The sequence below is a fragment of the Pogona vitticeps genome, chromosome 6, assembly GCF_051106095.1.
Source record: "Pogona vitticeps strain Pit_001003342236 chromosome 6, PviZW2.1, whole genome shotgun sequence".
NCBI lineage: Eukaryota > Metazoa > Chordata > Lepidosauria > Squamata > Agamidae > Pogona > Pogona vitticeps.
This window is the reverse complement of record NC_135788.1, coordinates 21,422,457-21,449,466: the sequence shown is the minus strand read 5'-3', so window position 1 is coordinate 21,449,466 and position 27,010 is coordinate 21,422,457. Positions and strand designations below refer to the sequence as shown.

At 40.7% G+C, this 27,010-nt stretch overlaps 1 protein-coding gene across 5 annotated transcripts in view; it reads left to right on the top strand.

The window, feature by feature from the left end:
• LOC110070940 (macrophage mannose receptor 1) overlaps positions 1 to 20,992 on the top strand; it is a 45,125-nt gene extending 24,133 nt beyond the window's left edge. Inside the window, exons 19-31 of one of the 5 annotated variants that reach the window (XR_013537786.1) lie at positions 1,719 to 1,819; positions 2,914 to 3,056; positions 4,218 to 4,332; positions 5,503 to 5,645; positions 7,289 to 7,397; positions 8,160 to 8,392; positions 11,249 to 11,414; positions 12,627 to 12,779; positions 14,735 to 14,845; positions 16,611 to 16,782; positions 17,149 to 17,355; positions 18,200 to 18,238; positions 20,523 to 20,992. Coding sequence is in view for 3 of the 5 variants with exons in the window: in XM_073003093.2 (XP_072859194.2) it covers positions 1,719 to 1,819; positions 2,914 to 3,056; positions 4,218 to 4,332; positions 5,503 to 5,645; positions 7,289 to 7,397; positions 8,160 to 8,392; positions 11,249 to 11,414; positions 12,627 to 12,779; positions 14,735 to 14,845; positions 17,149 to 17,355; positions 18,200 to 18,238; positions 20,523 to 20,710 (1,708 nt within the window). In the remaining 2 variants the exon portion in view is untranslated. Of the gene's footprint in view, positions 1 to 1,718; positions 1,820 to 2,913; positions 3,057 to 4,217; positions 4,333 to 5,502; positions 5,646 to 7,288; positions 7,398 to 8,159; positions 8,393 to 11,248; positions 11,415 to 12,626; positions 12,780 to 14,734; positions 14,846 to 16,610; positions 16,783 to 17,120; positions 17,356 to 18,199; positions 18,239 to 20,522 lie in introns of those variants that run through there. The other 4 variants (XM_073003094.2, XM_073003093.2, XR_012088259.2 and 1 more) reach the window with 4 other exon arrangements.
• Positions 20,993 to 27,010: the final 6,018 nt, after the last annotated feature.

Genomic DNA, 27,010 nt, shown 5'->3' with positions numbered 1-27,010 from the left:
CAACAGGCCTGACTACCAGAAGGAAAGTTTCCCACTGCAATGGCAGTGGCAGAACAAGGTAAAGGGTGACAGGGGCAGTGGGAAGGGGTAGTGGGGCATATGGTGGTTTTTTTTAGACAGGCTTGTCAGGGGAAGGGTTAGAAATTGGTGGTTCTTGCACTTCAATGAACAACAAACCAAGATGAACCTCTGTTTCCCTGGGTTCTGCCGAAAACATAGCTCCTACTTAGTAATGCCAAATGTCTGATACCACATTATTATTTTATTCATTATTTATTACAACTATTTGTATCCTACATATTAGGGTATATGCTCTCCCAAAGTAGCTTATAAGTAACATGAAAACACATAAATAATAATAAAAAAGAAATAATGTCAAACAAATAATTCTTTTAAATCTTTTCAAAAAATAGAGTGGTTGGTAGTATCTGGCTCTATAGAAGGAGAGGACCATCCAGCTAGAACAGGGGCCACCATTTGACATTATCTTCCTCTGCTTTCTTTGTTCTCTTGTCATTCTTGGCCAAAGAAGAATTAATGTAGAACCCGGGAGTTGTCAAGCCTTGATCGTCCAGGTAGTGCAGGCTCTTAGGTGTTCTTACAGGCCCCCCTTGTACTCCTGGTATGTTTCTTGCAGCACAAGTGGTTTCAGTGGTACTGTGTGGTGGACGGAGAAGATAATCTCTTGCTCTGGAAAGAGTCTGCACCAGAGCTTCGAATGTCACATCTAAAATTTAATCAGTGAAAATGAAACTGTAAAAATTAGGAAATGGGCTTGTGGTTCTTAACTGATAAATCTGTGGATGTTTAACTGAAATTACTTCTATTACTTCTATTGGCACATTTAATTAAAATGTTAATTTTGTAAACTGTAGAAGCAATATATCACTCCATATCTACCCTCCCTCTCAAATCAAGGCTTATACTAGGTAGCCCAACATTGCCCCTATATAGCATTCAGAAGCCTGAATTAACAAGGTATTACTGGTATTTCTCAAAGCTTGTAGAATTTACAGTCTGTAGCTGTCAGGAGACCCAGACTTGGGAGACATTGCTCTCTAACTTCCAATTGCACTTTCACATAACACTCTAAGAAGCTTAGACTGAATATATAGGGTTGCTTAGCAGCTGGCCCTGAGTCTTGCTGTGCCATCACAGGCAGCTACTGAGATCACTGACCTGTTCACCCAAATGACTTGTAAGAAGCCAAGATGAGTTGCTTGACTCCCTCTGGAGTTTGACAGAGGTCAAAGATCAAAAACCTGTTGTTCATCACAGATGGCCTTTACCTCATTTAAGAGTTAACCCCAGAATGAAATCAAATAATCACAGACAATCATTTTAAAATTCCTGATTGATGGTCTATACGACCATCATAGAGTGGTCGTATAGACCAGATGGGCGGGATACAAATCAATCAATCCATCCATCAATCAATCAGTCAATCAATCAATCAGTCAGTCAGTCCGTCACTCAAATAAATAAATAAATAAATAAATAAATAAATAAATAAATAAATAAATAAATAAATAAATAAATAAATAAAGTATAAGTCTTTTCACTTTTGCAACAATTCCAGGCAGCACCAACCTGTCCCAGTATAGACTTGCCTTGGATGAAAAATAAATACACAGACACGCACACCTTGTATTTATATGCATCATAGAGGAATAACACATTTAAATTGTTCTGTACAATTTTCACATCATTTTCATTAGGTGGATAGATGGAAGTCCAGTGATCTATGCCGCTTGGGCCCCTAATGAAGGTCGTCTTACAAATGATGATGAAAACTGCGTGGTTATGTACACCAATGAAGGTAACTGGAATAACAGCAACTATTGGTATCTGTATAGGTGGGACTGGAGCAAAAGATTAAAATGTAAAATAACTAGAATAACCATCATATAGTAGATTAATTTCAGAGTTATTTCCAAAATTTGAATGGACATTTCACTGATTTTAGCAGGTCTGCTTTATATATGACTAAATCTCTTCTTTATGTAATTACCCATTTGATTTATGAATACATTATTATTAGTAATAGTAATCAACTAACTTAAGCAATCAAAGTATCCGTGAGCAAAAACTCCCCTTAAGAGTTAAGGGCTTGAAGGCGCGCGAGCACCCACTTGACAAGGCTCCAAGCAGCGGCGCCAATTCCAGCTGACGCTGTTCCCTTTCACCCGCAAAAGTAAGTACCATTGAAAGTGTCCTACCAGCAGATAAGAAAACCAATATTGCCAAACGCTCATCATCCCAGAGCTGAATAAATGCAAGCAAACCATGGGGGTGAGGGTATGCCAATGCAACCCCCTTCTCCAAAATAGCAACTCCGCTCGAGCCTGGAAAGGTAGCTATGCAGCTACAATGAGCAAGCGGGTGGTGGAGCAAGAGGAGAGGGGGGAACAGCCCTTAAATAACCTATTGTTCCCCCTCTCCCACCTAGCTGCTCACGTGACATTGAAGAGATCTCACAACCTCTGAGGAAGGAGGCAAAGGTGAGCCGCGCTGCTGAAGTTTGGCTCAGCAGCGGCTCGTTCATTCTTTCAGAACAAGGTGACAAAGTCATTACAAATGCCCATTTATGCTAGCTCATCAGACACTGTAACATACACAATTTTGTAGCTGAAGAAAGGTGTGTTCTATGACAAATAGGTGTGTTTTGGTCATTTAAGGAAGCCCTTCTTCTAAAAATGTCCTAAACGCATATGTAGTGGTTTTGTCCTTAGCTCACTTACCTTAATGATGTAGCTTCAGGCTTTATATACCATAGCAAAAAAGTGTGGATTTCACATTTCTTTTCCTTCTTCTTGGTCACTTTAATTTTTCATATATGCACGGAGAAGTACTTTTTTTTTAGGTTGGAAATAATCCAGTTTTACCAATTGTTAACATAATTTCTCTGTTTAGGTTTATGGACTAACATAAATTGTGGTACTCAGCAGTATTTTGTCTGTGAAAGACATAACAGTTCTGTCCGTTCAACTCTTGCTCCCACATCACCCCCACCACAGGGAGGGTGTGCTGACGGCTGGCTTTTCTTTGATAACAAGGTAATGAAAGTCATTGTAGGTATGGAATGGAAAGGGATGGGGTCGCTGGAAGGTGGCCGCCCCACTGTGTCCTGACTCCTCCAACCCTGGCTAAACCCACCCCTGGATGTGCTCTGCAGCTCCCACCCCACACCGACCAGGTGCTCCAGGCAGAAAAGGCTCCAAAACAGACACTGGGCTGCAAAGCTCCCAAGCCACCAGTAGGCAACTTCATCCCCAAGGGATCCCCCAAGAGATTACTCTCCTAGGGGAGCATGTTTTTCTGCTGTCCTGCCAGAGGTCCCTTTATTTCGAGGCAGATATCAATGAATATGTGAATGTCCCTGCTCTGCACTTCTTTGGTTTTTTTGATAGCCACCAGTCAGCAAGCCAAGCCTTCCTTCCTTCCTTCCCCTTTCAGCCCCAACCACCTTCCTCCCCTTCTGTCCTGTCCCTCAACCAACATCTTCTCCTCACCCTCCCCAAATCCTTCCTGCTTTCTATTCTCCTCAGTCACTTGTCACCCCCTTACCCCTTGCCCCTCTTATTTCCATTTCCAGCCCTTTCATGTTTTCAGATTATTTTTATATTGGATCAGCACCAAGCCACCATCAAATCATAGATCCCACCTGTGCCCACAGACTACCAACCCAAGACATGCAGGAACCCATGTTTTTGTGAACTAAGAGATAGTACTGATGGTTTTTCCTTCTATTGCTATTCCATTTTGCAGCAGAATAGTCCAGTGTAGTAAGTACTATATAGATGGACTAGCCTTTCTTGTATACACACCTTAAAATGGTGAAGGGATATAAAGCTGAAGTCAGACTCCACTTCTTGATCCATGAAGGCTCACATTAAAATACAGGAGTCTATAAGATGCCACAATGGCTTTGTCTCTTTTTTTTTTTTACTGTGTTTTTGTTTTAGTTTTTTCTTCTATGTTTAGTCTGATATGCTTGCACAGATTAAAACAGTGACCACTTCTAAAACTTCAAAAATGCTGCCATTTTTCTATATGTGGAAACAGCAGCAGAGTTATCATTAAAGCAGTACTGCAGAACTTGGAAAAAGTAGTAACGCTACTAGTTATCCATATCTGTTACCCAGGACCATGTCATGGTTAATGAATTCAGAATTGCTAGAATTTTAGAGGATGCCTCTCTTTTTTTTACCCTTAAGTGCTTCCGAATATTTGGCTTTAATGAAAACGAGAGAGAAAAATGGACTGCGGCACGTACTGATTGCAGAAACCAAGGTGGAAACCTGGCAACAATACCAAGCAAAGCTGTTCAAGGTGTGGTCAGTTCTTGGAAACTTATGCTGCATTTAGAAATTTTTAAAAGCTATTCAAGAAAACTTTATGCCATGTTAAAGCAGTAGTGGAGGGTGGTGTTTTGTTTTGCTTTCAATTGCTGCCCAGGTTACATGGGAAACCCCGAAACCTTATTTGGAGGTGGACCTCCTTCCATTTAGTTCTAGGCTTCTCAATTGTCCAAAGAGCACACACACAAAAAAGAAAAAGAACAAGAAAAAAGAAAGAAAAAGAAATCTGTGTTCTAGGGGCTCCCAGGAGCATGTAAGGTGCATAGGAGCACACATATATCCTGAATAAAAAACCCACAACAACTATTGTTGGCAATATTATATGGCAGGTTCCCAAAGACTGAGTGCCACTTTCGGACCAGTTAAAAGTGCCTAAATGAAATAGGAGGTTTCTATCACTAAATGTCTCTGTTTCATATACCAATTGTTAAAGAAAGATTGTCTGCTTGGAGCCCTCCCATCTTTTTTTCTTTCCCAAAATAAAGAAAAGACAATATTGCTCCACAGTAGGTTTTTTATCAATATCTTAAAGATCCCTGGCTTGGCAACAGATAATATCTTTCCAAATAAAGTTCTATAAACGGTCAATCTGGGGAAGTAACAAAGCTTGTATTACAGAATCATGCATTGAGTTTCAGAGGCCAATTTGAGAAATAAACAATTTGTTGTCTGTTACTTAGACAGGAAAATATATTATGGTGCCAACTAGTCTCAGACATAGTCATATTTAAACCTTATTCCTTTCCTAGTTGTTCAGTTTCCAAAGCAAGACTACGTTGGGGACACACTGTTGCGAGTATACTTGGGCAAATGACTGTCAGTAGCGAAACAGGTGTTAAGACACACAGTTAGAGAGTTCCATAGTTTGTTCTCTCTTGGTGTGGCCTGCTCTATACATTGCTACAATTAGGAATGTGTGTCTCTTATGTGTCTACAGACAGCTAATCTCATCCTCTGTTTCACTCAGAGGGTGTACTTCACCACATGGCCCAAACGAGACATTGAAAGGAATATTTGTTAGCCTATATTTAAAAAAGATTAGCAGAGTGTAATCAGTTCAATTCTTGTTCTAAACTGTCCAGCTGAAAGATGTATGGTTTCCAGAAAGTTTATGGCAAAGCATTTCTTTATTTCTTCTCAGCTTTCCTCACAGTGCTCTTAAAACGTGCTACAGCAGACACCTGGATTGGGCTGAATGATATCACTTCAGAGGGGACATTCCTTTGGACAGACGGAAGTGGTGTCTACTACACAAATTGGGACAATGGCTTTCCATCTCAATTTGTAAGTCCTCCCAGCAAAGGCTTTCATTCTTTTTCTTGGTAGCTGCATATGCCTTTGATGGCTTTTTGCTTCTATAGAAAACCTATGTAGATGACAATAATTGCAGTGGGCTAGCATTGTAGCAGACAAGATGCTAAAGGAATCTTTAAAAACTGTTTTTAAAAACATAAAAGGAAGTGGAGTAGTAAGGCTTTAAATGTACGCTTCACTTTTCTCAATGACACTTTTCCTATTTACATTTTTGCCAGGGAGAGGGAAGGCATCCTTCCAAAATGGTTGTGACTTCCATCAGCTCCTGCCAGCATAAGCAATTAAGTAATGGTGGGAGTGACGAATGTGGAAACATAGGATGCTACCTTATTTTGAGTCAAATCATCAGTCCTTCCTAGTCCAATGTTGTCAAGAACTTACTGGCAGTGGCTGTCCAATGTTTCAGCCTTGCCTGGAGATCACTGACATTTTATGATGTTCTTCTAAATTCTGACTGGGTATGACCCTACTTAGATTCCATAGTCAGAAAAGATCCAGGAGGAAATGCAGAGCAACAACATCTGGAGGGCCACCCATTTCAGCCCCTAGTATAGAGGGTGATTTAAGGTTATTTCTCCAATTGGCTATCCATTGCTGACTCTCCAGGGATTTTTTTTTTCAACTTATGCAGTGGTGACCAAACTGCAACTTCTTTTCCAAGACTGTGTTCTGGGAACGTCCACATCAGAAAAATCCAAAACTCTTTCATATAGAGAACAAATGAATCATACTTGACTTATAGGCATGGAAAAGAAAACCAGAAAATGAGATCCTGGTTGCAAGAGACAGTAACTAAACTCTGATTAATCCAGATGTACAGTGGTGCCTCGCTAGACAGTTACCCCGCATGCCAGTTTTTTCGCTAGACATTGGCTTTTTGCAATCGCTATAGCGATTCGCAAAACAGTGATTCCTATGGGGAAATTCACTGGACAATGTTTGGTCTCTGCTTCACAAACTGATTTTCACTAGACGACGATTTTGGCAGCTCCCTCCGCGCTTGCAAAACAGGTGTTTTCGGGACCTAAGCTTCACAAGACAGCAATTTAAACAGCTGATCGGCGGTTTGCAAAGTGGCTTTCTTCACTAGACAACGACGATTCTTCCCCATTGGAATGCATTAAACAGGTTTCAATGAATTCCAATGGGGAAAGTCAGAAGGGCATCGAAAAAGCTTTTCCAGGATATGTGTGAGGATATTGCCTATCAACTTGAGCAACTGCAAATGGCTGCTCACGACTCATTCAGGGCAAGGCTGCTAATAAAGGAGTTGCCTAGCCAGGTTAATTAAAATACTGACTGGTCAGCATTCATCAGTTCTCAAGACTCCACACACTCCCTGACTGATAATTTTCAGATGCTTTTGGAGTTCACTCTCTCCCTTAGAGCTCAGTCCTTGAGAGAAGGGTATTTTTTTTCCAAAAAGCAAAGATTAATTTCAATGGGATAGTGGTGAAATATGACAAATATTCATCTACAATTTATCTGGGATGGCTATAAAAAGCAAAGATTCATGTTTTCTCTGCTTAAATAAATGTAGGAAGAGGATTATAAAAACAATCCAGGTTATAGACTATACCACATGGTATACATTAGTCTTGTTCATTCTCTAGTATCCTGATGACTGTGTTTTCATGTTGAAACGACCGGAACGAATGGCAGGAAATTGGAGAAATGAACCATGTGAAGCTAAAAAGAGCTACATCTGTCAAAGGAACACAGGTAAGTTTCTAGAAGCAGGGAACAATTGCATTCTTATGAGGCCCAGAACCAATTTTCCATGCTATATTATTTTGGTCAAAAAAGAAAAGTAAATTGACAGCTTTAAAACCATTAGTGACTAGATACTTAGCTGTGTAAAGAAAAAGAAGAAAATATGGCACCAGTTGCCATATTTTAACACACATGATGACAGACAGCCGCAATTGTATGCCCACTGGTAAATAACTTGATTTTTTTACAGGTTATTTCCTAAATAATTCAGAAGGAAGGTGTTGGTTTACAATTCAGTTGTTCATAGGGGTCGTTTCATCCATGCCTGTAGATATTAATTTGAATGCAAAAGCAGAGTTCCTACATGTATGTCTGCCCTACCTGATAACCCAGTTTGAATGCTAGAACATGCTTTTTATTCAGCAGGAACTATAGTGGTTAGAAGGCCGATAGAACAAGATTATCTTGGCTTCATCAAGAGATATTTCTGTTGACTGTTAAGGTTTTATTTGTTTCTTTGGAGATTGTAAAGAACACACATTCTGTGGTATGAGCCAGCTCTGATTTTAACATAGACCTCACTTAGATTTTATTTTTAACATCATTTTCAATATCCATTGAGTACTAGGTTTAAAACATTTTATTTCAGATTTTTACCATTTAAAGATATTGAATCACAAAGGATATAATATCCATAATTTCAGTATCAAGTGGAATCAATTTATATTTTAACATCTGAACTGCCTTTTTTTCCGTATTCCTCCACCACAGATCCTGCTTTATCTCACTCTGAAACAACAATTCCAGCTTCTCAATATACCCGTTACGGAAATAGCAGCTATTCTGTACTTGGTCCCAGAATGACATGGGAAGAAGCAAGGAAAAAGTGTAAATCTGAGCACTCAGAGCTTGCCAGCATTTTAAACCCCTACATCCAGTCATTCCTATGGCTGCAGGTCTTAAAGTATGGGGAACCTGTGTGGATTGGCCTAAACAGTAATAAGGTAAGGAAGTAAGGTGTACAAGAACAATTATACATATATGCCAAGAAGCCGTATTCAGGAAACCATGGTTAGTAATTCTCAACACAAGGCTGAGAATAAATCTGACTTCTTCAACAGTAGAAGTAACCTGAAAACAGCTTTGGAGAAGATCTGTGCCAATGCTTGGTTTACATACCAGCTGTTTGTGAGCGATACTAGTTCTGTTGGGAACTTGGGTAAAAAACTGACGGTGCTTCTAGCACGAAAGGTGCAGTTTCAGTTATTTATAAGGTGAAGGTAAAGGTTCCCCTTGACATTTAGTCCAGTTGTGTCCGGCTCTAGGGGGTGCCATTTCCAAGACATACAGCCAGCATTTGTCCATAGACAGTATCCGTGGTCACGTGACCAGTGCGACTAGACACGGAATGCTGTTTACCTTCCCACCGAGGTGGTACCTATTTATCTATTCACATTTACATGCTTTCGAATTACTAGGTTGGCAAGAGCTGGGACAAGCGACGGGAGCTCACTCCGTCACCTGGATTCGATCTTAGACTACTGGTCTTCTGACCCTGCAGCACAGAGGCTTCTGTGGTTTAACCCACAGCGCAACCACGTCCCTTCTCAGTTATTTATAAGATGATGTTAAATATGTCAAAGGTACAGGTTTGGGTTTGAAATATTCATGCCAGGATAGCATGTAGACTCAGAAACTTTTTAATCTATTTCTTTTAGTATACATGAAACTACAGTATAGTTAAAATTATGCATTGTTGGTACAGTATTTGACCCCAGCCAAATGGATGCATATATCTGGGGAATCCTCAAATATATTTTGGAGACACTGTGGTGATGTTGGGACATATTAGGTGATGATATACTTCAGTGATTAGCTTTTGGTCATTCATACAAATGTATTTGTTTTGACCCATCATTAGCTCTGCTTTATTTGTTTGGAATGGAAAATGTAAAACTTCATATGTAAAGATGTAGGTGATCACGGAACAAACGAAAGCTAATGATCTGGGTGATCACGGAACAATAGGAAGGCAATTGGCCTTAGAGAGAGTACAAAGAAGTCGACCACAGATGTCCGAACAAGCGGAGCCTCAAGCAACGCCTTGAGAACTCTTTTTATTAACTTAGCAGGATTACACAGTATGTTGAGAAAATTCAGATAGGATACTAGTTACCTAATTGTCACTAGGACTGGCTGAAGAAACTCTTTGATCTTATGCTCTAACTCCAAGCAGAAAGGGCAGAATGAGTAGGTTACCCCACCCGCTGGCAGCAGCTGCTCTCTGCCAGGCCCTTCTCTGAGGGTGATCAATCCTCAGAAAGGGTGAAGGGGGTCATCCCAGCCCTGTTCCAAAGCTTCCTCTTTCTTAAGCTTGCTTTCTCCAGTTTTAGTTATATTTAGACTTCTTGCTCGAGTTCACTTCCTTCTTGTTTGGGCACAACAACTGCAAAAATCCAAACTTTTGCCCACACAGTTATCTCTTATTAATAGCGAAACTATCTCTGTCTGCAATTTGCATCTTCTTTTAAAGCTCTGTATTAGGCACACTATCTCATCTTCCCTTGTGATTTCTCCATCGTCTTCTGGGGTGCTGGTCTTTCTAGAACGCCCCCCCCCGCCCCACAAACTGTCACACTCTTGTCACTCATAACACTCTTGCCAAGAGGCAAACACAAGAATTTTGAAGAGCCAGGGATGAAATAAATTGGAATGACTTGGAAGTGACGAGGTCTCCATTTGTAGTGTGTAACCAGTGGAGGCAGGATATTGGCAAAAACCTCTGGATCCATGTGTTGCTCTGCAGAGAGATCTGCTGGGATGATAGGACTGGTTAAGCTGGAGGTTTTATTGTGGGTGCTAGTTACTACTAATCCTACTAATACTAGTAGTAATAGTAGTAGTGGTGGTGGTGGTGGTGGTGGTGGTGGTGGTGGTAGTGGTAGTAGTAGCAGTAGCAGCAGCAGCAGCAGTACCACCACCCTGTTTCGCCGAGAATAAGACCTGACCTGAAAATAAGCCCTAGTATGATTTTCCAGGATGGTCGTAATATAAGCCCTACCCCCAAAATAAGCCCCAGTTAAGTTAACCTTCCCCTCCACCATTGTGCAGCAACTAGAAGAAGATGACATGACTGTATTTGAATAAATGTAGATTGTTGTACATGAAAAAAATAAAGCATCCCCTGAAAATAAGCCCTAATGTGTTTTTTGGAACAAAAATGAATATAAGATCCTGTCTTATTTCCGGGGAAACATGGTACAGTGGATCCTCGACTTACAGATGGCTTGACTTACAGACTTTTCGAGTTACAGACTTCTCTGGCCACAAAATTTAGGTTCAACTTGCAGCTGGAGAATCAACCTACAGACCAGAAAAAAACAAAACAAAATGGAACAAAAATGGAACAAAAACAGCCAGTTACGGGATTAATCGGTTTTCAATGTATTGTAGGTCAATGAAGACTTGACCTACAGACTTTTCGACCTGCAGCCACCATTCCAATACGGATTAATTCCGTAAGTAGAGGGTCCACTGTATTAGTATTGGTATTGGTATTAGTAGCAGCTGTAGCTGCTGCCGCCGCCACCTTATAATATACTATGTAGCTGGAAGGGACCCTATAGTTAATCAAGTCCAGCCCATGTCAAGGAATGCTGGACTTGATGATCCATAGGGAGGCACGGGAGAATATAGCATCTAGCAAAATTTAGCATTCTACCTTGGTGATTTTTAACCATTGCCTTCAGATGTAGAGGAAAAAAGCAGAGGAATTAAATGCAAAAGAAGCAAAAGTAGATCAGGGGAACCAGTGCTTTCTTTTATTTCCTTATTTTCTGAAACCAATGCTTCTCTTTTAGACTGGTGAAGTATACAAGTGGATAAGTAACTGGAGGCTGGTGTATACTAACTGGGCTGCTGAAGAGCCAAGGGAGAAAATCGCCTGTGTCTACTTAGACCGCGATGGTCACTGGAAAACAGGAAACTGCAGTGAAACACACTTCTCTGTTTGTGAGCAGTATCACGGTATGGAAAGGAGTATATTTTTTCAATATATGCCATTATTTTTTAATTCCAGTATTGATTCTACTTGGATTTTACCACTCACAGTAGCAATAGAAAAAAAGTGGGATTTGAATATTTGCCTCTTTCATAATGAATGAATTAATAAAACTGTATTGGTGTCGTGCTATTAAAAAAAAAGGACAAACATAAACACAACTCTGGCTTTAGTAAACAAAACACAAAATCCATCCTCAGGTGAGCAATTGCAGGTCCAGCTAGTTTCAGCAGAAGAATCTCAGGCAAATCTCCAAAGACTGAAATCCCATATCATCTACCCACACATTTCAATTCTCACTTCTCCAGCTGCCATGAACGGGGAGGAACAATACCCATGAAAGTACAAAAAAGAGGACCATCTCTGTGGTGGCACTCTGATTTTGGAGTAGGCCTCCTCTTGGAGATCCCGTTGATTACTGCTGACCTTATGGTTTGGCGTTTTTTTTTTTAAACAAATACATTATCAAATGTTTTTGCATTTTAAATCCTTTTTAAATTAATTGACTTGTGTTCTGAATAATTTTGATGCCTCTTATTTTTGACATATCCTACATCTCCACCTGTCCTTATATCAGTTCTTTATGAACAATTTATATACTTTAATTGCTGTATTCCAGTCATAGGAGTCATTCCACCAAGTTTTAGTTATTCCATTCAAGTCATATTTACCCTCCTTAGATAAGAGTTCCAATTCTACTTGTTTGTTCCCCATACTCCTGGTGCTTGTATATAGACACGAGAAATTGTGTGATTTGTGACCTGCTTTTCTTTGTACATTTTTTTATGAATATTAATATCAATATATGAATGAAAGACCAGGGTAGGTGTCAGTGGTGAACCCTCCTACAGTGATGGGCCGTTAGTTGCTACACGAGAGTATCATGTGCTGATGGTGGGCTTGATTCTGAATCCAATCTTAGAATAAAGATCTGTACAGCTACTCAGAGGTGAGTCTCATGGAGTTGTATGCAACTGATACTCCCAGACTTTATTGAACAAAATAATTATACTTACAATTATACATATGAATTATTCAAAATGAACTGAATTATGCCTTTGGGTTATCCTGTACATATGGAAACTATTTTCAGTACAAAACGGTGGTGTTACATACTTTTTTAAAGGGGAAGCTGTTTTTTTTTTTTTTTAAAGACAAAATTATCTGTTTCATTATAGGTGAAATCCCAACAGAAACTCCAGAGGTCCCAGGAAGATGTCCTACCTTACAAAGTACACTGAGATCTTGGATTCCATTTCGAGCCTATTGCTATGCAATCTTCACGGTCAAAGAGACTTGGGCGGAAGCATCTGTGAGATGTGCTCAGTTAGGTTGGTGCTATTTTGAATGAGATCAGAATCACAATAATTTTCCATGTTTGTTGTTGTTTAGTCATTAAGTCGTGTCTGACTCTTTGTGACCCCCATGGACCAGAGCACGCCAGGCCCTCCTGCCTTCCACTGCCTCCCAGAGTTCGGTCAAATTCATGTTGGTAGCTTCGATGACACTGTCCAACCATCTCATCCTCTGTCGTCCCCTTCTCCTCTTGCCTTCACACTTCCCCAACATCAGGGTCTTTTCCAGCGAGTCTTCTCTTCTCATGAGATGGCCAAAGGATTGGAGCCTCAGCTTCACAGTCTGTCCTTCCAGTGAGCACTCAGGGTTGATTTACTTCAGAATTTTTCATGTTACCAGGTTACTAATCAGTATGTAAAGGAATGTGATGTAGTGTTTAGATTTATTATGAAGATAGTATAGAAAGGAACCTGATTGTCTCAAATCCATTTTCTTTCTATCCTGCCATCTCCTCCATTTCATATTACTTTTATTACTACCACATCTTCTTCCATTGCTACAATTCTTTCAATGAAGTCTATATCCTGTATTGCAGATTGAACAATTATACCTAAATACATTGTATCTAATATAAGAATCATATAGGTTGAAATCCTGTTGATGTAACTTACGTTGGATGGGGCTGATGAAGTCACCAGCAGTACTGATTTTTCATAAGTCCAAGAGCTCCCATGTAATCCAGTGGTCCCCAACCTTGGGCCTCCAGATGTTCTTGGACTACAACTCCCAGAAGCCTTCACCACCACCTCTGCTGGCCAGGATTTCTGGGAGCTGAAGTCCAAGAACATCTGGAGGCCCAAGGTTGGGGACCACTGGTGTAATCCATTGCATCATTGGGAAGCCATGGAACAGGAAGGGGAGGTTTTTAATTAAGGAAAATCAACACCACCAATACAATTTTACTGGTGATGCATGTTTTTGCAGTTAAACTTCTATCCTACAGTTTCCATGGCTTCTCATCAATGAAAGGAATTACCTGGGAACCTTGAGACAGAGGTCAGAAATGTTTAATTTATGAAAAATTGTTGCTGACATAATCAGTCTTACATGGCATGAGCTATGGCAACAGGATCAGCCTCTATTGTACAAGAATGAATTCTGCTTTGCAGAGTGGACATTTAGAGATTTGACACTTTTGGTCAAATCTTTGCTTTTTGGTAATTTTTCCCCTTCATCATACTATTATAAAATAGTTGTTGTGGGTTTTTCGGGCTCTTTGGCCGTGTTCTGAAGGTTGTTCTTCCTAACGTTTTGCCAGTCTCTGTGGCCGGCATCTTCAGAGACTGGCGAATCTATTCTTTCTCCAAGTTCTCTAAAACTGGATTCAAAAAGTCCCTTGCTCAGTCAATGTCCAAAAGTCTGCCTGATCAAAATAGTTATTTGCCTGCTGGCAAAGGAGCAGCAGTCTCGCCTTCCTCAAACAGGAGTTCCACAACTCTCGAAAAAAGTCTCTTCCTCTGTAAAAGTCTCTTCCTGTGGTCCCAACGAACACGCCTCTGAGGGTAGAGGGACCCCTCTCAAAGCTGTCAAAGCCCAGGCAGGCTCCGGTGGGTGAAGATGGCCCTTTCTATAGCCTGGACACAGGTATTAGACATTTTCACTACTGTTTCGATTGCTAGTTACAACCAGAGTAGACCCACTGAATTAGTAATACTGATGTAAACATTGAATCACCATTCAACTACTGATTCAGTAGATCAACTTTGGTTCGGACTCAAACTGTGATTTAGGCCCTTACTACAAAATTGCAAGAGTTCTTTTCCACAAAAGTATAATGATAAAGGAACAGGATGCACATCTGAAAGACAGCAATGAACTTTCTCTGAAAGGCATCCAATTTTTTTGCTAGTGCTGGACTGGGCTGTTAGGCCATTGCATTTTTTTTAAAGAAGCGGGTAAATTTAATTAGTTTCTCCCCTGATGTTTTTAGGTGGCACGTTGACTTCAACAGAAGATGTAGCTGAACTAAATTTTCTGCTGGAACACACTCAGCAATTTAAACCTATGGACTTCTGGATAGGATTGTTCAGAAATGTGGATGGTAATTATATACATTTCAATATTTATCTGTATGCCGGTATGGTAAAATATCATACACATTTCCTCTCTTTTTTTCATAGCGAAAGAACTCAACAGAAAAGGTTGGTGAATTTTCTTCACCACAGAATTCACAAGCCTTTCCTGAGCCTTCTAATTCGAAAGTTCATCCATTTTCCAAAAGTGCTCCCTACCTCTTGGGATTGGCATCCAAGGGCTGATGGTGACATGTACATCAACCTCATCATACGGTCACCTGGAAATGGGAAATCTTTTTTCTTTTGACTTTTATTTAACAAGGAAGGAGAGTTTTAGGTCTGAATGGGAAAAGAGAACCTTGTAAAATTTCTGAAACAATTATCAATTGACCCAGGGGAAAAAGACTGCTTGGAATAGATTTCACAGCAGTCAAAAATAGGTGTGATCACATGAGTAAATAGATCACAATCTGAACCATTTGTGGAGTGGTGCAGTGTGATCATTTCCCTGATGATCACCTGATACACGGTGAAACGTACTCTAACCCCTATCCATCTCCAGGGCTTCTACTTTTGGGGCTGAGCTGGAGTGATTCCCTGGCAGATGGAGGTTTCACTTTCAGGGAGATTCTGCTATTTAAGCAATCCTTTATGGTGTGATCAGATGCATGCCTTTCCAGCCATCATTCAACAGCATGTACTTAACATTTAAAAACTGCATGCATGCATTTAAGATTGGGTTACCCCTACTAAACTCACATGGACAGATCTGTGCTTCCTTACATACATGCCCTTGACCTTGAAAAAAAGCTATTCATACACAACAGGCCATGTGGCATGGCCAATGTGACAGGAATAAGCTCCTACTAGAAACCTAGATGCCAACTGTGGGCCCATCCACACTGCCATATAAATATAATATATAGCTCATTGAGGGCATGGTTTAGCTTTAAAAAAAAAAAGAATCTGTATCTGCTAGATTGAGCCATCCTTTCCCTTTAAGAGCTGTGCTGCACCTTTCTGGCCCAGGAGTATAGGATGCAGTCTTTTTGGCATGCAGAGAATCAGGGGAAGACTCCCCTGCCAGCTGTAAGTGCCCCAACCGGTGCCAACATTACAAAGGGGCTCCCCTTTCAAAGACAGAGATAGCCTCCAAAGAGGGATCTCTCCTGCTGGAGATAGACACCAAGGTACCATGCTACAAGTGGGGGAGAGACCGAGCGACTGCCAGTGATATCAGTGGCAGCTACCGCAACCTCTGTGTTTCTCCTGTGCACCCCACAGCTTTGCACTGTGCTTTCCTGCTCCCCTCCCCCTTTCACTTCCTCCATTTTCTCTTTCCTCTTTTCTTTCCTAATTTCTTCTGTCTTTTCCCCCCAGTCCTGTTTGTCCATCCTCCTTTTCTTGTGGCACTTTCACCTGCTGTTTTCCTGGCAGCATTTCCATTCTCTTCACTCTGGCCAAATTCTATTTCCTTCTCTTTCTGAACAGTATCCTTTTTACTCTCCCTCTCTTGCTTCTTTGTGTCCTGGACCCCTTCCCCCTTTTCTACCTTCTCTTTTCTCTCCCCCTCCTTATTTGTTGTTTCTACTTTAACACCTGATCGGGCTACAAGGGGTTATCAGATATGTGGTGGGGAGGAGTATGCCAAGTGACATATTGTCCCCCTGCGCCTCGCCTCACCAGAATCTTTGTAACCTGATCCACCCAGGTTTTTAATATTATCAGTGTTTTGAAAATAAGTAAAGCTATTGGTCTTAATATATTTTCTTTCGTTTTTGTGATAAATAGTGAAACCAATGGACATAGCTACCTCTTTGGAAATATTAGCATCCATGTGCAATAAACACAAAATGAGCCCACTAATTTTCACTGAAACACTATTTAAAAATACATAAATAACTGGCTAACTTGGGAAGTAGTTCCACTTTGTTTTGAAAAGTTAATTCATTCTATCAGGAAGGTAAGGGCATCTCTTTCCCCAAAATGTTTTCATACTGTAGTTAATGCTTTTGGTCCAGATAAATGCTAGTTTTCTTCAGCCTTCTTAACCACTGCATCCAATATGCCAATGGCAAAACTGCTCCTGAGAGTCAGATGACTCTCCAAAATAGTGTGTAGTGTGGTCTGAGGAAAGAGATGATACCAAAATTCTCTCCCTCCCTCTATCTCTCCCCCTCTCTCCCTTTTTGCACCTCCCCTCATTTTTCCTTAGGGAAAAAAACTTGAGAAGAAATTTAAAAAGTAATGTATTTCCATATCATATTACAACTAGTGTGCTACTCTTTTCTGTTTTCTCAGGATGCAATGTGTTTCTTTTTATAATTAGGAGAATGGAAATGGGAAGACAACTCGGAAGTAGATTTTGTTAACTGGAAAAAGGGACAACCTGGAGGTCCTGTTGTAGTATACCATTACAAGGACAGTGGCCCTGAATTTCAAGACAGATGTATTTCCATGAACGGCCATACTGGGGAATGGTACACTAGATCCTTCAGTTATCCACGCTTGGGATTTATTTGTAAAATCAGGAAAAGTAAGGATTAAGCAAGGACTCTGGTAGAAAACATTATTTGATTACACATTATATTTGTATTGAGTTCCGACAGTAAGATGTTTCTGTTTCATAAAAGGCTCCTTCTATAAGGAGCCAGAAGGCCCTGTGCAGCTATTCCATTCTTTTTTTCCTTAACCATTTTCCCATTGCAAGAAAAATACATAAGAAATGGTGAAAAAATGTGGAGGAGGGAAGAAAAGGAAGGGTTCCTAGTGAAGAATGACATCATTTAGGGGCCCCATAAAATGTAGCAGCAAGGCATCGCAAATGCTTCTTTAGAACTGAACTTAGGGTGGGTTCCTATGGAGAAATTTAGACAGCTTGTGAAATGGTCCAGTGTGATCTGTTTCTTGGTAATTACACAGCATACATGGAAATGTACTTGAGTCTGACCAGAATCCTGACACCAGTCCTTACCTATAAGGCTACAACTTTTGCAGCTGGACTGGAGCAATTGTCTGGCAGACAAAAGGGTCACTTTAAGAGATCAGGCTCCTAATTAGAACTTTAAATATAATTTCCTGTTTGGTAACTGGCCATGTCCTTTTTGAGCAGTAAATGCCTAACTTTCTGTGGTAGAAGGGGACTACTGCCCTGCATCTACTTCTTTCCAAGACAATCTGGATCATTTTCCAACAAACTGTTGATCAGAGCCTTGCCTTCGGTTAAAAAAAAGTCCTTTATGCTTGCTGGCCTGTTGGTATTGCTATAACAGAAATAACAGAATACTTTATATATCCTAAAACATTCGTTTATACCTCTGCATAATATTTATATCACATATATAATAACTCACATATACATTTTTGTTTTAATTTCATAGTTATCAACAAGACGACTGAAGAGCCTAGAGAAGATCAAAGTAAGACTATTTCTTTAAAATAGTCTCAAAAATAACTCAGTTTAAATGATAAGTACTTGTGTGTTAAAGTTCAAAGCAATGAGTTTAGAACAAAAGACTGGAAATTTATCCACAAAGGAGTGCAAGAACACTTCAGTGTCATAGGCATCCACAAACAGGAGAGCAGACAAACTAAATTCCAAGTCCACTGCAACAATTGATCTCTGTGTAAACAAGCAAATGTAAAAAATGATCCCCTTTGCAATTCTAGTCACAAACCGCTCCAACGTTCAGGCCTATGCCTGTACAGTATATAAAGGGTCAGACTAGATGATTCATCTAGAGTGCTTATAGAGGTATTCCCACAAGTAGTGAAAGATGATGTCTGTTTATCATAGGACAAATATTCCTCACCTTTGGTTGTTGTAGGTTTTTCGGGCTGTTTGATCTGGAGGTGTTTCTTCCTAACATTTTGCGAGTCTCTGTGACAGGCATCTTCAGAGGACAGAAGTTACAACTCTGTGTTCTGGTGTAGCATGTGGGAAAGCTAAATATTTGTAGCTGTGGGATCAGCTTTTTGTCCTTTTCAGGAGATTGGCCCCACCAGATGCCTCTGCGAGCACACTAGACAACTCGATACCTGATACCCCTCCCCTGCACCTGGCATTTTGAAGTACCTTCTTTTAAGCCTGGAGATTATATATTCCCATCATGGTTTGTAACCTGTGATGGACTTTTCCTCCAGAAATCTGTCCAATCACCTTTAAAGGCATCTAAGCCAGATGCCATCAACACATTCAATGGCAAGGAGTTCCATAGACTAACCATACACTGGGAAAATAAATATTTTCTTTTGTTTGTTCTAACACTCAATTAGAGTGGATGTCCCCTGGTTCTAGTATTGCATGAGAGGGAAAAGAGTTTCCCTCTATCCACTTAATCCATCACCTGCATCATTTCATATGTCCCAATCATGTCCCCCTCTTCATGCACCCTTTCTCTAGACTAAAGAGCCCCAAACGCTGTTGCCTTTCCTCATAAGTGAGGTGCCCCAACCCATTTAGCTTTCCTCTGCACCTTTTCCAGTTCCACAATGACTTTTTTGAGGTGCAGCAACCAGAACTGTACATAATACTTCAGGTGCAGCATTACCAGCGTTTTGTACTATGGCATTATAATGTTGGCTGTTTTATTTTCAATCCCCTTTTTAATTATATCTAACATGGAAGGGACGTGGTGGCGCTGCAAGTTAAACCGCAGAAGCCTCTGTGCTGCAAGGTCAGAAGACCTGCAGTTGTAAGATCGAATCCACACAACGGAGTCAGCTCCCGTTGCTAGTCCCAGCTCCTGCCAACCTAGCAGTTTGAAAGCATGCAAATGCGAGTAGATAAATAGATACCACCATGGTGGGAAGGTAACAGCGTACCATGTCTAGTTGCACTGGCCACGTGACCACGGAGGATTGTCTTCGGGCAAATGCTAGCTCTATGGGTTGGAAACGGAGATGAGCACCGCCCCCTAGAGTTGGACACGACAGGACAAATTGTCCAGGGGAACCTTTACCTTTACCTAACATGGAAATGGCCTTCTTCACTGCTGGCACACACTGGGTTGACACTTTGATTGAGCTGTCCACCAGCACACCAAGATCTCCTCCTCGATCTGTCACAGACAGCTCAGAACCCATCAGTTGATAACTAAAGTTTTGATTTTTTGCCCCAATATACATTACTTTACATTTTCTTATATTGAAATGCATTTGTCATTTTGCCACCAATTCTCCCAGTTTGGAGAGATCCTTCTGGAGCTCTTCACAATCCCTTCTGGTCTTCACCACCCGGAAAAGTTTAGTGTCATCTGCAAACATGATCCCCTCGCTGCTTATCCCTGTCTCCAGGTCATTTATGAAAAGGTTGAAAAGCATCAGACCCAGGACAGATCCCTGGGGCACACCACTCTTCACCAATCTACATTGTGAAAATTGCCCATTGGCACCTACTCTCTGTTTCCTGGTTCTCAACCAATTCTCAGTTCATAAGAGAACCTGCCCTCTTATCCCCTGACTATGGAGTTTTCTCAGCAGCCTTTGGTGAGGAACCATGTCAAACGCCTTCTGAAAATCCAGATAGACAATATGCACTGGTTCGCCCGCATCCACATGCCTGTTGAGCTTTTCAAAGAATTCTAAAAGGTTTATGGAGTCAATAAAAATATTGTATATTCAAATTCAGATGTGTCAGGTTCTCTCACCTTTCTACAGTATGAGACAATTAATGTCTTGCATATACACCTTTTCTGTTTACAGAGGAACAAGATGTTCCAGCATCAGCACATGGCACAACTGTATGGGTGGTTATCCTGGTTATCCTCATCATCATTGGAGCAAGTGCCACAACCTTTATTTTCTACAAAAGAAGAAGCAAGCAACAGCAAACAACTGCTGTCTTTGGCAACTCGTGTGGGGACAATGTGGTTATTCTTCAAAATGACTAACAGTGTCCAGTGGACAACAAGGATTAACACATGCAGGTGGTATCCTGGAAATGGCTACTATTGAATTTAATAGATTTTGTTTCTGAATAGATGGAGTGGGACTGCATTATTAACACGTTGATGGAAGTAACAGTTTAGAAAATACCTCTCCTAAGCAATAATACATATGTGGAGTTAACCTTTGACAAGACTAACAAAATGGAATGCTCTGAATGCATAAGATTCATCTAATGAAAGTATTGCCTGCACAGAATATTTTCAAATTAAACATGACTTTATTTATTTATTTATTTATTTTATTTACTGTCCCATAGAAGGAGTTTAACCCCATTCAGGGCAGGGAAATGGCCCTCCAGCCTGTCCAGCGAAGCACCCACTAACAGCACTTCCATCTTGCCTGGATTGAGTTTCAATTTATTAAGCCTCATCCAGTCTATTATCAGGTCCAGACACGAGTTCAGCACAGAAACTGCCTCACCAGGATTGGTGGGAAACGAGAGGTAGAGCAGAGTGTTGACAGCATATTGCTGACTCCTCAGCCCAAACCTCCTGATGACCTCTCCCAGTGGTTTCATGTAGATGTTAAAGAGCATGGGGGACAGGATCAAGCCATGAGGAACCCCATGACATAAACGCCATGGGGCAGAGCAACTGTCCCCCAGCACCACCCTCTGGACACTGTCAGCCAGGAAGGAACATAACCACCGTTAATCAGTATCCCCAACTCCCAAACGAGCCAGCCTATCCAAAAGGACACCATGGTTGATGGTGTTGAAAGCCGCTGAGAGGTACAGGAGTATCAGCAGGGTCACACTCCCCCATCTCTCTCCCAGCAAAAGTCATTGTACAGGGCGACCAAGGCAGTCTCCGTACCAAAACCTGGCCTGAAACCCGATTGAAATGGATCCAGAAAATCTGTTTCATCCAGCAGTGCCTGGAGTTGTCCAGCCACAACCCGCTCCAACACTTTGCCCAAATAAGGGAGGTTTGCCACTGGTCGGTAGTTAACCACTAGCTTTGGGTCCAAGTTAGGCTTTTTAAGGAGTGGCCAAAATACCACCTCTTTCAAGGTGGTAGGGACCACTCCCTCTCGCAAAGAGGCGTTCACAGCCTCCTGGACCCAGGTGCGAACCCCCCTGGCAGATCTTCTAATTAACCAAGATGGGCAAGGGTCGAGTGGAGTGGGGGCACAACGGAGAGATCCAAGCACCCTGTCTACATCCTCAGGTCTCAACAATGGAAACTCATCCATTAATATTTGACCTAAGCACAACACACTGGAAAACATCCTCTGATTTTGCAGTAATGGTGGAGTCCAACCCACTGTGGATCTGAGCGATTTTCCCCTCAAAATGAATGGCAAACTCATCACAGCGAGCTGATGAGCAGTCCAGGACCTCCACTGGATTTCCCGGTTGAAGAAGATTCCAGACCACCCGAAACAGCACTGCTGGATGACATTCTGAGGAAGCAATACGGCTGGAGAAATATTGCCGTTTCGCCAGCCATATTGCCACGAAATAGGCCCGATAATGGGCTCTAAATCATGTTTGATCGGACTCCCAGCAGGATTTGCTCCACCTGTGTTCCAGCCATCTCCCCTGAAATTAAGGATCATTTCATTATTATCTGGCAATCTAGAGCCTACAAAATATGTCTGCAGTTTGTGCATGCTGGCCTTTTGAAAAATCTCAGTGATGCTGATAGAAGAGGAATGGGGCACATCCAAGGACAAAATCATTCTTACTTGAATTAGGATGAATATTTTGTTTCGTTTTTTTAAAAATTCTTTTTGTTTCATACTTAATAAATAGAGATGGACTCGAATCTAAAAATGAACCAGGAAGTTTGTCAATAATTGCTGGTTCATTGATTTGGGTCAGTTCGGGTTTGTCCAAACTGGAAAACCCAAACTTTCCTGATCCAATGAACTTTTTTTGTGATTAAATGAACTTCTTGGTTTGTTTTATCTGCCTCCACAGATTCCCCTACTCCCGTCCCACTGCCCCTGTTGCTTCCCTACCTTATCCTGCCACTTCCGCCTCTGCTGCCACTGCCATCTTAAGAGACAGTGGCCTGGCCTCCATTTTGGGAGCCAGGCCTGCCATCCCTCTGCATGTGCCCACCTTGAGAGATGGGCTCAGCTGAGACTCTTTTTTTAAGGCAGCCCAGCAGCCTCCCAATTGGTTGCCTCAGGTGAGAGGTGGTTGCATGAAGTGCAGAGTCAACTGACCTGTGGGAACGAGCCAGACTGCCTCTCAAGATGGCGGCGGCACAGGATATAGAGAGATGATGGGGTGGGGAGAAGGGGCCATATCAATGAACCAATTCACGGTTCATTTTTTTAAAAAAGGTAGTTTGTGGTTTGTGGATTTTCACAAAGCAAGATGAACCACCTTTTTGCTGGTTCATGCCCATATCTATTTTAAGGAAATAACAAAATGTAAAATATGATAATAGAGGCTTTCCAGCAGAGGGCAGTCATATAGCACAGGCAAGTGTAATAAAATTTGTTTTTCATGGTCCAAAATCTTATATGGAAATGAAAATTAGAAGTAGGAAATGATAGCTAGCAATAACTAGCGCTCATCTCTGAAGTACATGACACTCACTTTATGAGTTTGTAGATAAAACTAAAGGTAAAATACACACCTTGGGGTTCAGATGGTGCTAAATAGGCTGGCAAAAGTGACATCATCAGGTAATAATGATCATTTTTTAAAAAGCCCACTGGAGCTGCATGAGAAGGTTCAACCACTTCCTTCTATGATACAATCATGAAAACAAGGAATATTTTCAGCTACATGTCAGAGGGGGGAAAACCATTCTGACATGTTAAAGCGCTGCACCATGAGGTTCCTCTATCTTTCATCACTGACTTACTTGGCAGGAGACACACTCAGATGGCCACATATTCTCAACCTTAATTCTAATTACTGCATTCACAAACTAAACAGCAATGAGAAGTGTAATGAAGTTCCTACATGATGATGATGATGATGATGATGATGATGATGATGATGATGATGATGATGATGATGATATCTCAGGCCAATTGAATAGAATGTTCATGACAAGTAATAAACCCTATTCAGACTTTCAATAATCATGAGCAGAGAGAGCAGCTCACCCCCACCCCCATTTCCTGCATGGAGAACTAAAGCAGAAAAGGAAAGTGATCTCCTCTTGGGAGTGTTTCCACACAGTTGGGACCCTGGGTTTTTCACAAATAGAGAGGGCTCCCTTCTGCAGATTTAGCTCTCATCCCTGAACAGCTAAGCTGGAGGTGGCAGGGCTAGGTTCTTCCCTCCCCACCCACCCCCGATCCTACGAGTTAACCCTTCTACAGAACACCTGAAATATTGCCACAGTTCATTTCTGTTCTGAACTAATCAGGCCATAGATGGAGTACAGTGTCCAGTTTGGGGAATCAATGCTTAACTTTTAAAGAATTTAACAAAGTTGAGTGAGTCCAGAAATGAGTAATCAGGAAAGAGGTGGGTTTGAAAATATAGTCCTGTGAGGAATGGCTGAAGAACAGGATACATGTTGCGTTTAAAAAAGAATTTTAAGGGGAGATGTGGGGGCTGACTTTAAACAGCTGAAGAGCATGCAGAAGATGGAATCAGCTCCCCACTCCGAAATCAATTCATGCGGCAGGACTAGAACTACTTAACAACTGTTCAACATTGCAGTTGTAGAAGAGGTAGCCATGTTAGTCTGTTCAAGCATATCGGGCAAAATCCAAAGAAACAAAACAAAACAGTGGGAGATCTTCCAGTGCCCAATTGTGCGTATTTACATGACAGATCCTATTCAAAACAAAACAAAAAGACAAAAACATGTGGCGCCTTAAAGACTAACTATGATATTTTAATGTGAATTTCCACTTTGTCAGACATATGGAAATGAAACCTGTTTAACAGTGGAACAGGCTGCCTCTGGAGTTGGTGAGCTGCCTCTTGCTGGAGATATTGGAGCAGAGGAGCCATCTGTGAAGGATGCATTTATTGTATCTATTGAATCAAGCTCCCTTCCAACAGAACCACAGGATGACTGGATTGTAAATTTGACCTTTATTTATTTGATAATTATCTCTAATGCCTGCCCACCAATTGGAGAGCTCAAGTTCCCTAATAACAATAATACAAATACAATCTTGTTTGATGTTAATTGCAAGCAGAATGGTCCTTTCCCTACACAATCCCTGCTTCAATGTTGCTTATTGGACATAACCTAGTAAGCCCTTGCACAAGTTTATAAGCTTTGTTGTTTGTAAAGAAGTGATTTATGCCTTGCATAGCTGCCCAAACATTCTACAATTGTACAGAGTATACTGGCCAATGAAAAATAATAAAGTACTAGAATTTTTTTTTAAAAAATTGAAATACAAAGCAAGTAAAATATGGATGATAATAAACAACCAACTAAAACCAGTTACAGCAATTTGCAAGCTAGCTTATGGGCAAATGACCTGTCTAAATAAAAATGTTTTGAGCCCAATTTCCTAACCTGCTAGTCAGCAACAATAACCTCTGAACTTCTTTCAAACCTGCTGGTTTGTTTACATATTCAATATGTTTTAAAAAGGGATTAAAATGAGTTGAAAGAGGATCAGCAATCTCCATCAAGATCAGAGGCTCTTATTTTATTTTATTTCCATCCCAGGACAAATGATCTTCTAAATAATAGTTGAAATTTATGATGGCTCATGTTCACCATTTCGAAGAGCAATGAGCTGTAAATGATGCAAGATCTGCAATCCATTCCTTTGGGAGCCAGGAGCCTTATTTGAAGCAGTTGGCCAGTTGGCCAATGTCACCGGTGTCAAACAGAGCAGCCTGGAATGGGGTAGCAAAGCTAAGGTTTAGAGTGGTACAAAGCCATGGCAGCAATGAGAACAGCCAATCTGTCCTCTGCATTATGTGGCGAAGTTCATTTCCGATTTTGGAAGTGGGAGATCTTCCAGTGCCCAGTTGTGCGCATTTACATAACAGATCCTATTCAAAGGAGGCGGGCTATTTGAGACAATACTTTTTTGGCTTCTGAAGTAATGTCTAGTTTTTTACTCAATGGCATTTCTAAAACAAACTATGAATCAATTAAGAGTCATGGGGGAAAAGGAGAACTAAATAGCTTCCTGACTAACCAGCTAAGTGACTTCTTAATTTCAACGAATGAAGTAAATGTATCATCAGGTTATTTAGAAATAATTCAGAAGAAGAATTGCTGCCTAAAGAGATCCAGATCATATTTTCTGGGTAAACTGTGCAGTCTTCTTCCTTTTAAATTGTGAATTTTGTTAAGCAGAAAGTAAGCTTCTTTGGGTTTATTTTTGAGCAAATCTAGAGTGATATGAAATATATACATTTTAAAAACATAAAGAGCTCTCATGACCAAAAAGTTTATAACCTCCTCTGTTTTTAGTTGCATATAAATCATGTGATTATCTTGCGTGCAGTATTCCCATTCAATAAAATTAGCAATAAACACATGCTAACTCTCTTACATGTGGACAAAACAGTGTTGACATCTTTTACACATAGTTGACACCATGTTCTGCAGCATTGAGAGATGTGTTACAGAGAAGGGAAAGCCTGCAGCCTGCCTACCTACAGTTCTAATCTTTTAAAAGAAATATTGTAAACATAGGTATAAATTGGATGGAAAGAGACTGGGCAGGTCATTTTCTTTAATCATTTCAGTAAAATCTCCCCCTTTTAGGCATCAAAACAATTGGTTGTTTTGTTGTTAGGGGATTAGAACCTTATCTGTTTTACTATGTTGCTTACAGAAGTAGAGGCAAGCACGTGATTGCTCCAGCACTGGAGCTTTGGAAAAAGAAATTTGTTCCCCAACTTTTATACAGGACACAGATTTGGTCCACTGATAAAATAGTAAGTAAAGTAGAATAGATTTATTTGAAAGAATAGATTTTGGACTGCTACTGGACTATAGTCTTCAGCTCCTGTTGTCTATGCTGATGCACACTAGTTGTGATACCAGTTCAGTTAAGAACATATAAAATTATTCTTAACTATTGACTGAAGATTCTTTCCATATACTTACATATGATGGGATTAGTCAACTGCAAATATACTGTTCCTTCTTTTATAGTGCAGTCTTAAGTTTTCTGAAATCCATGCAATGATTCTGCTAAGCTCAGCAGAAATATGAAGCTGGTGGATTCAGCCTGACAGTCAACTAATGCACACCTCTGTCTCTGTGTCAAAAATAGCTCCAATTTATGAAAGTGTTCTTGGCTTGCCTAGTATTTTACCTGTATATCTGAATATGTAT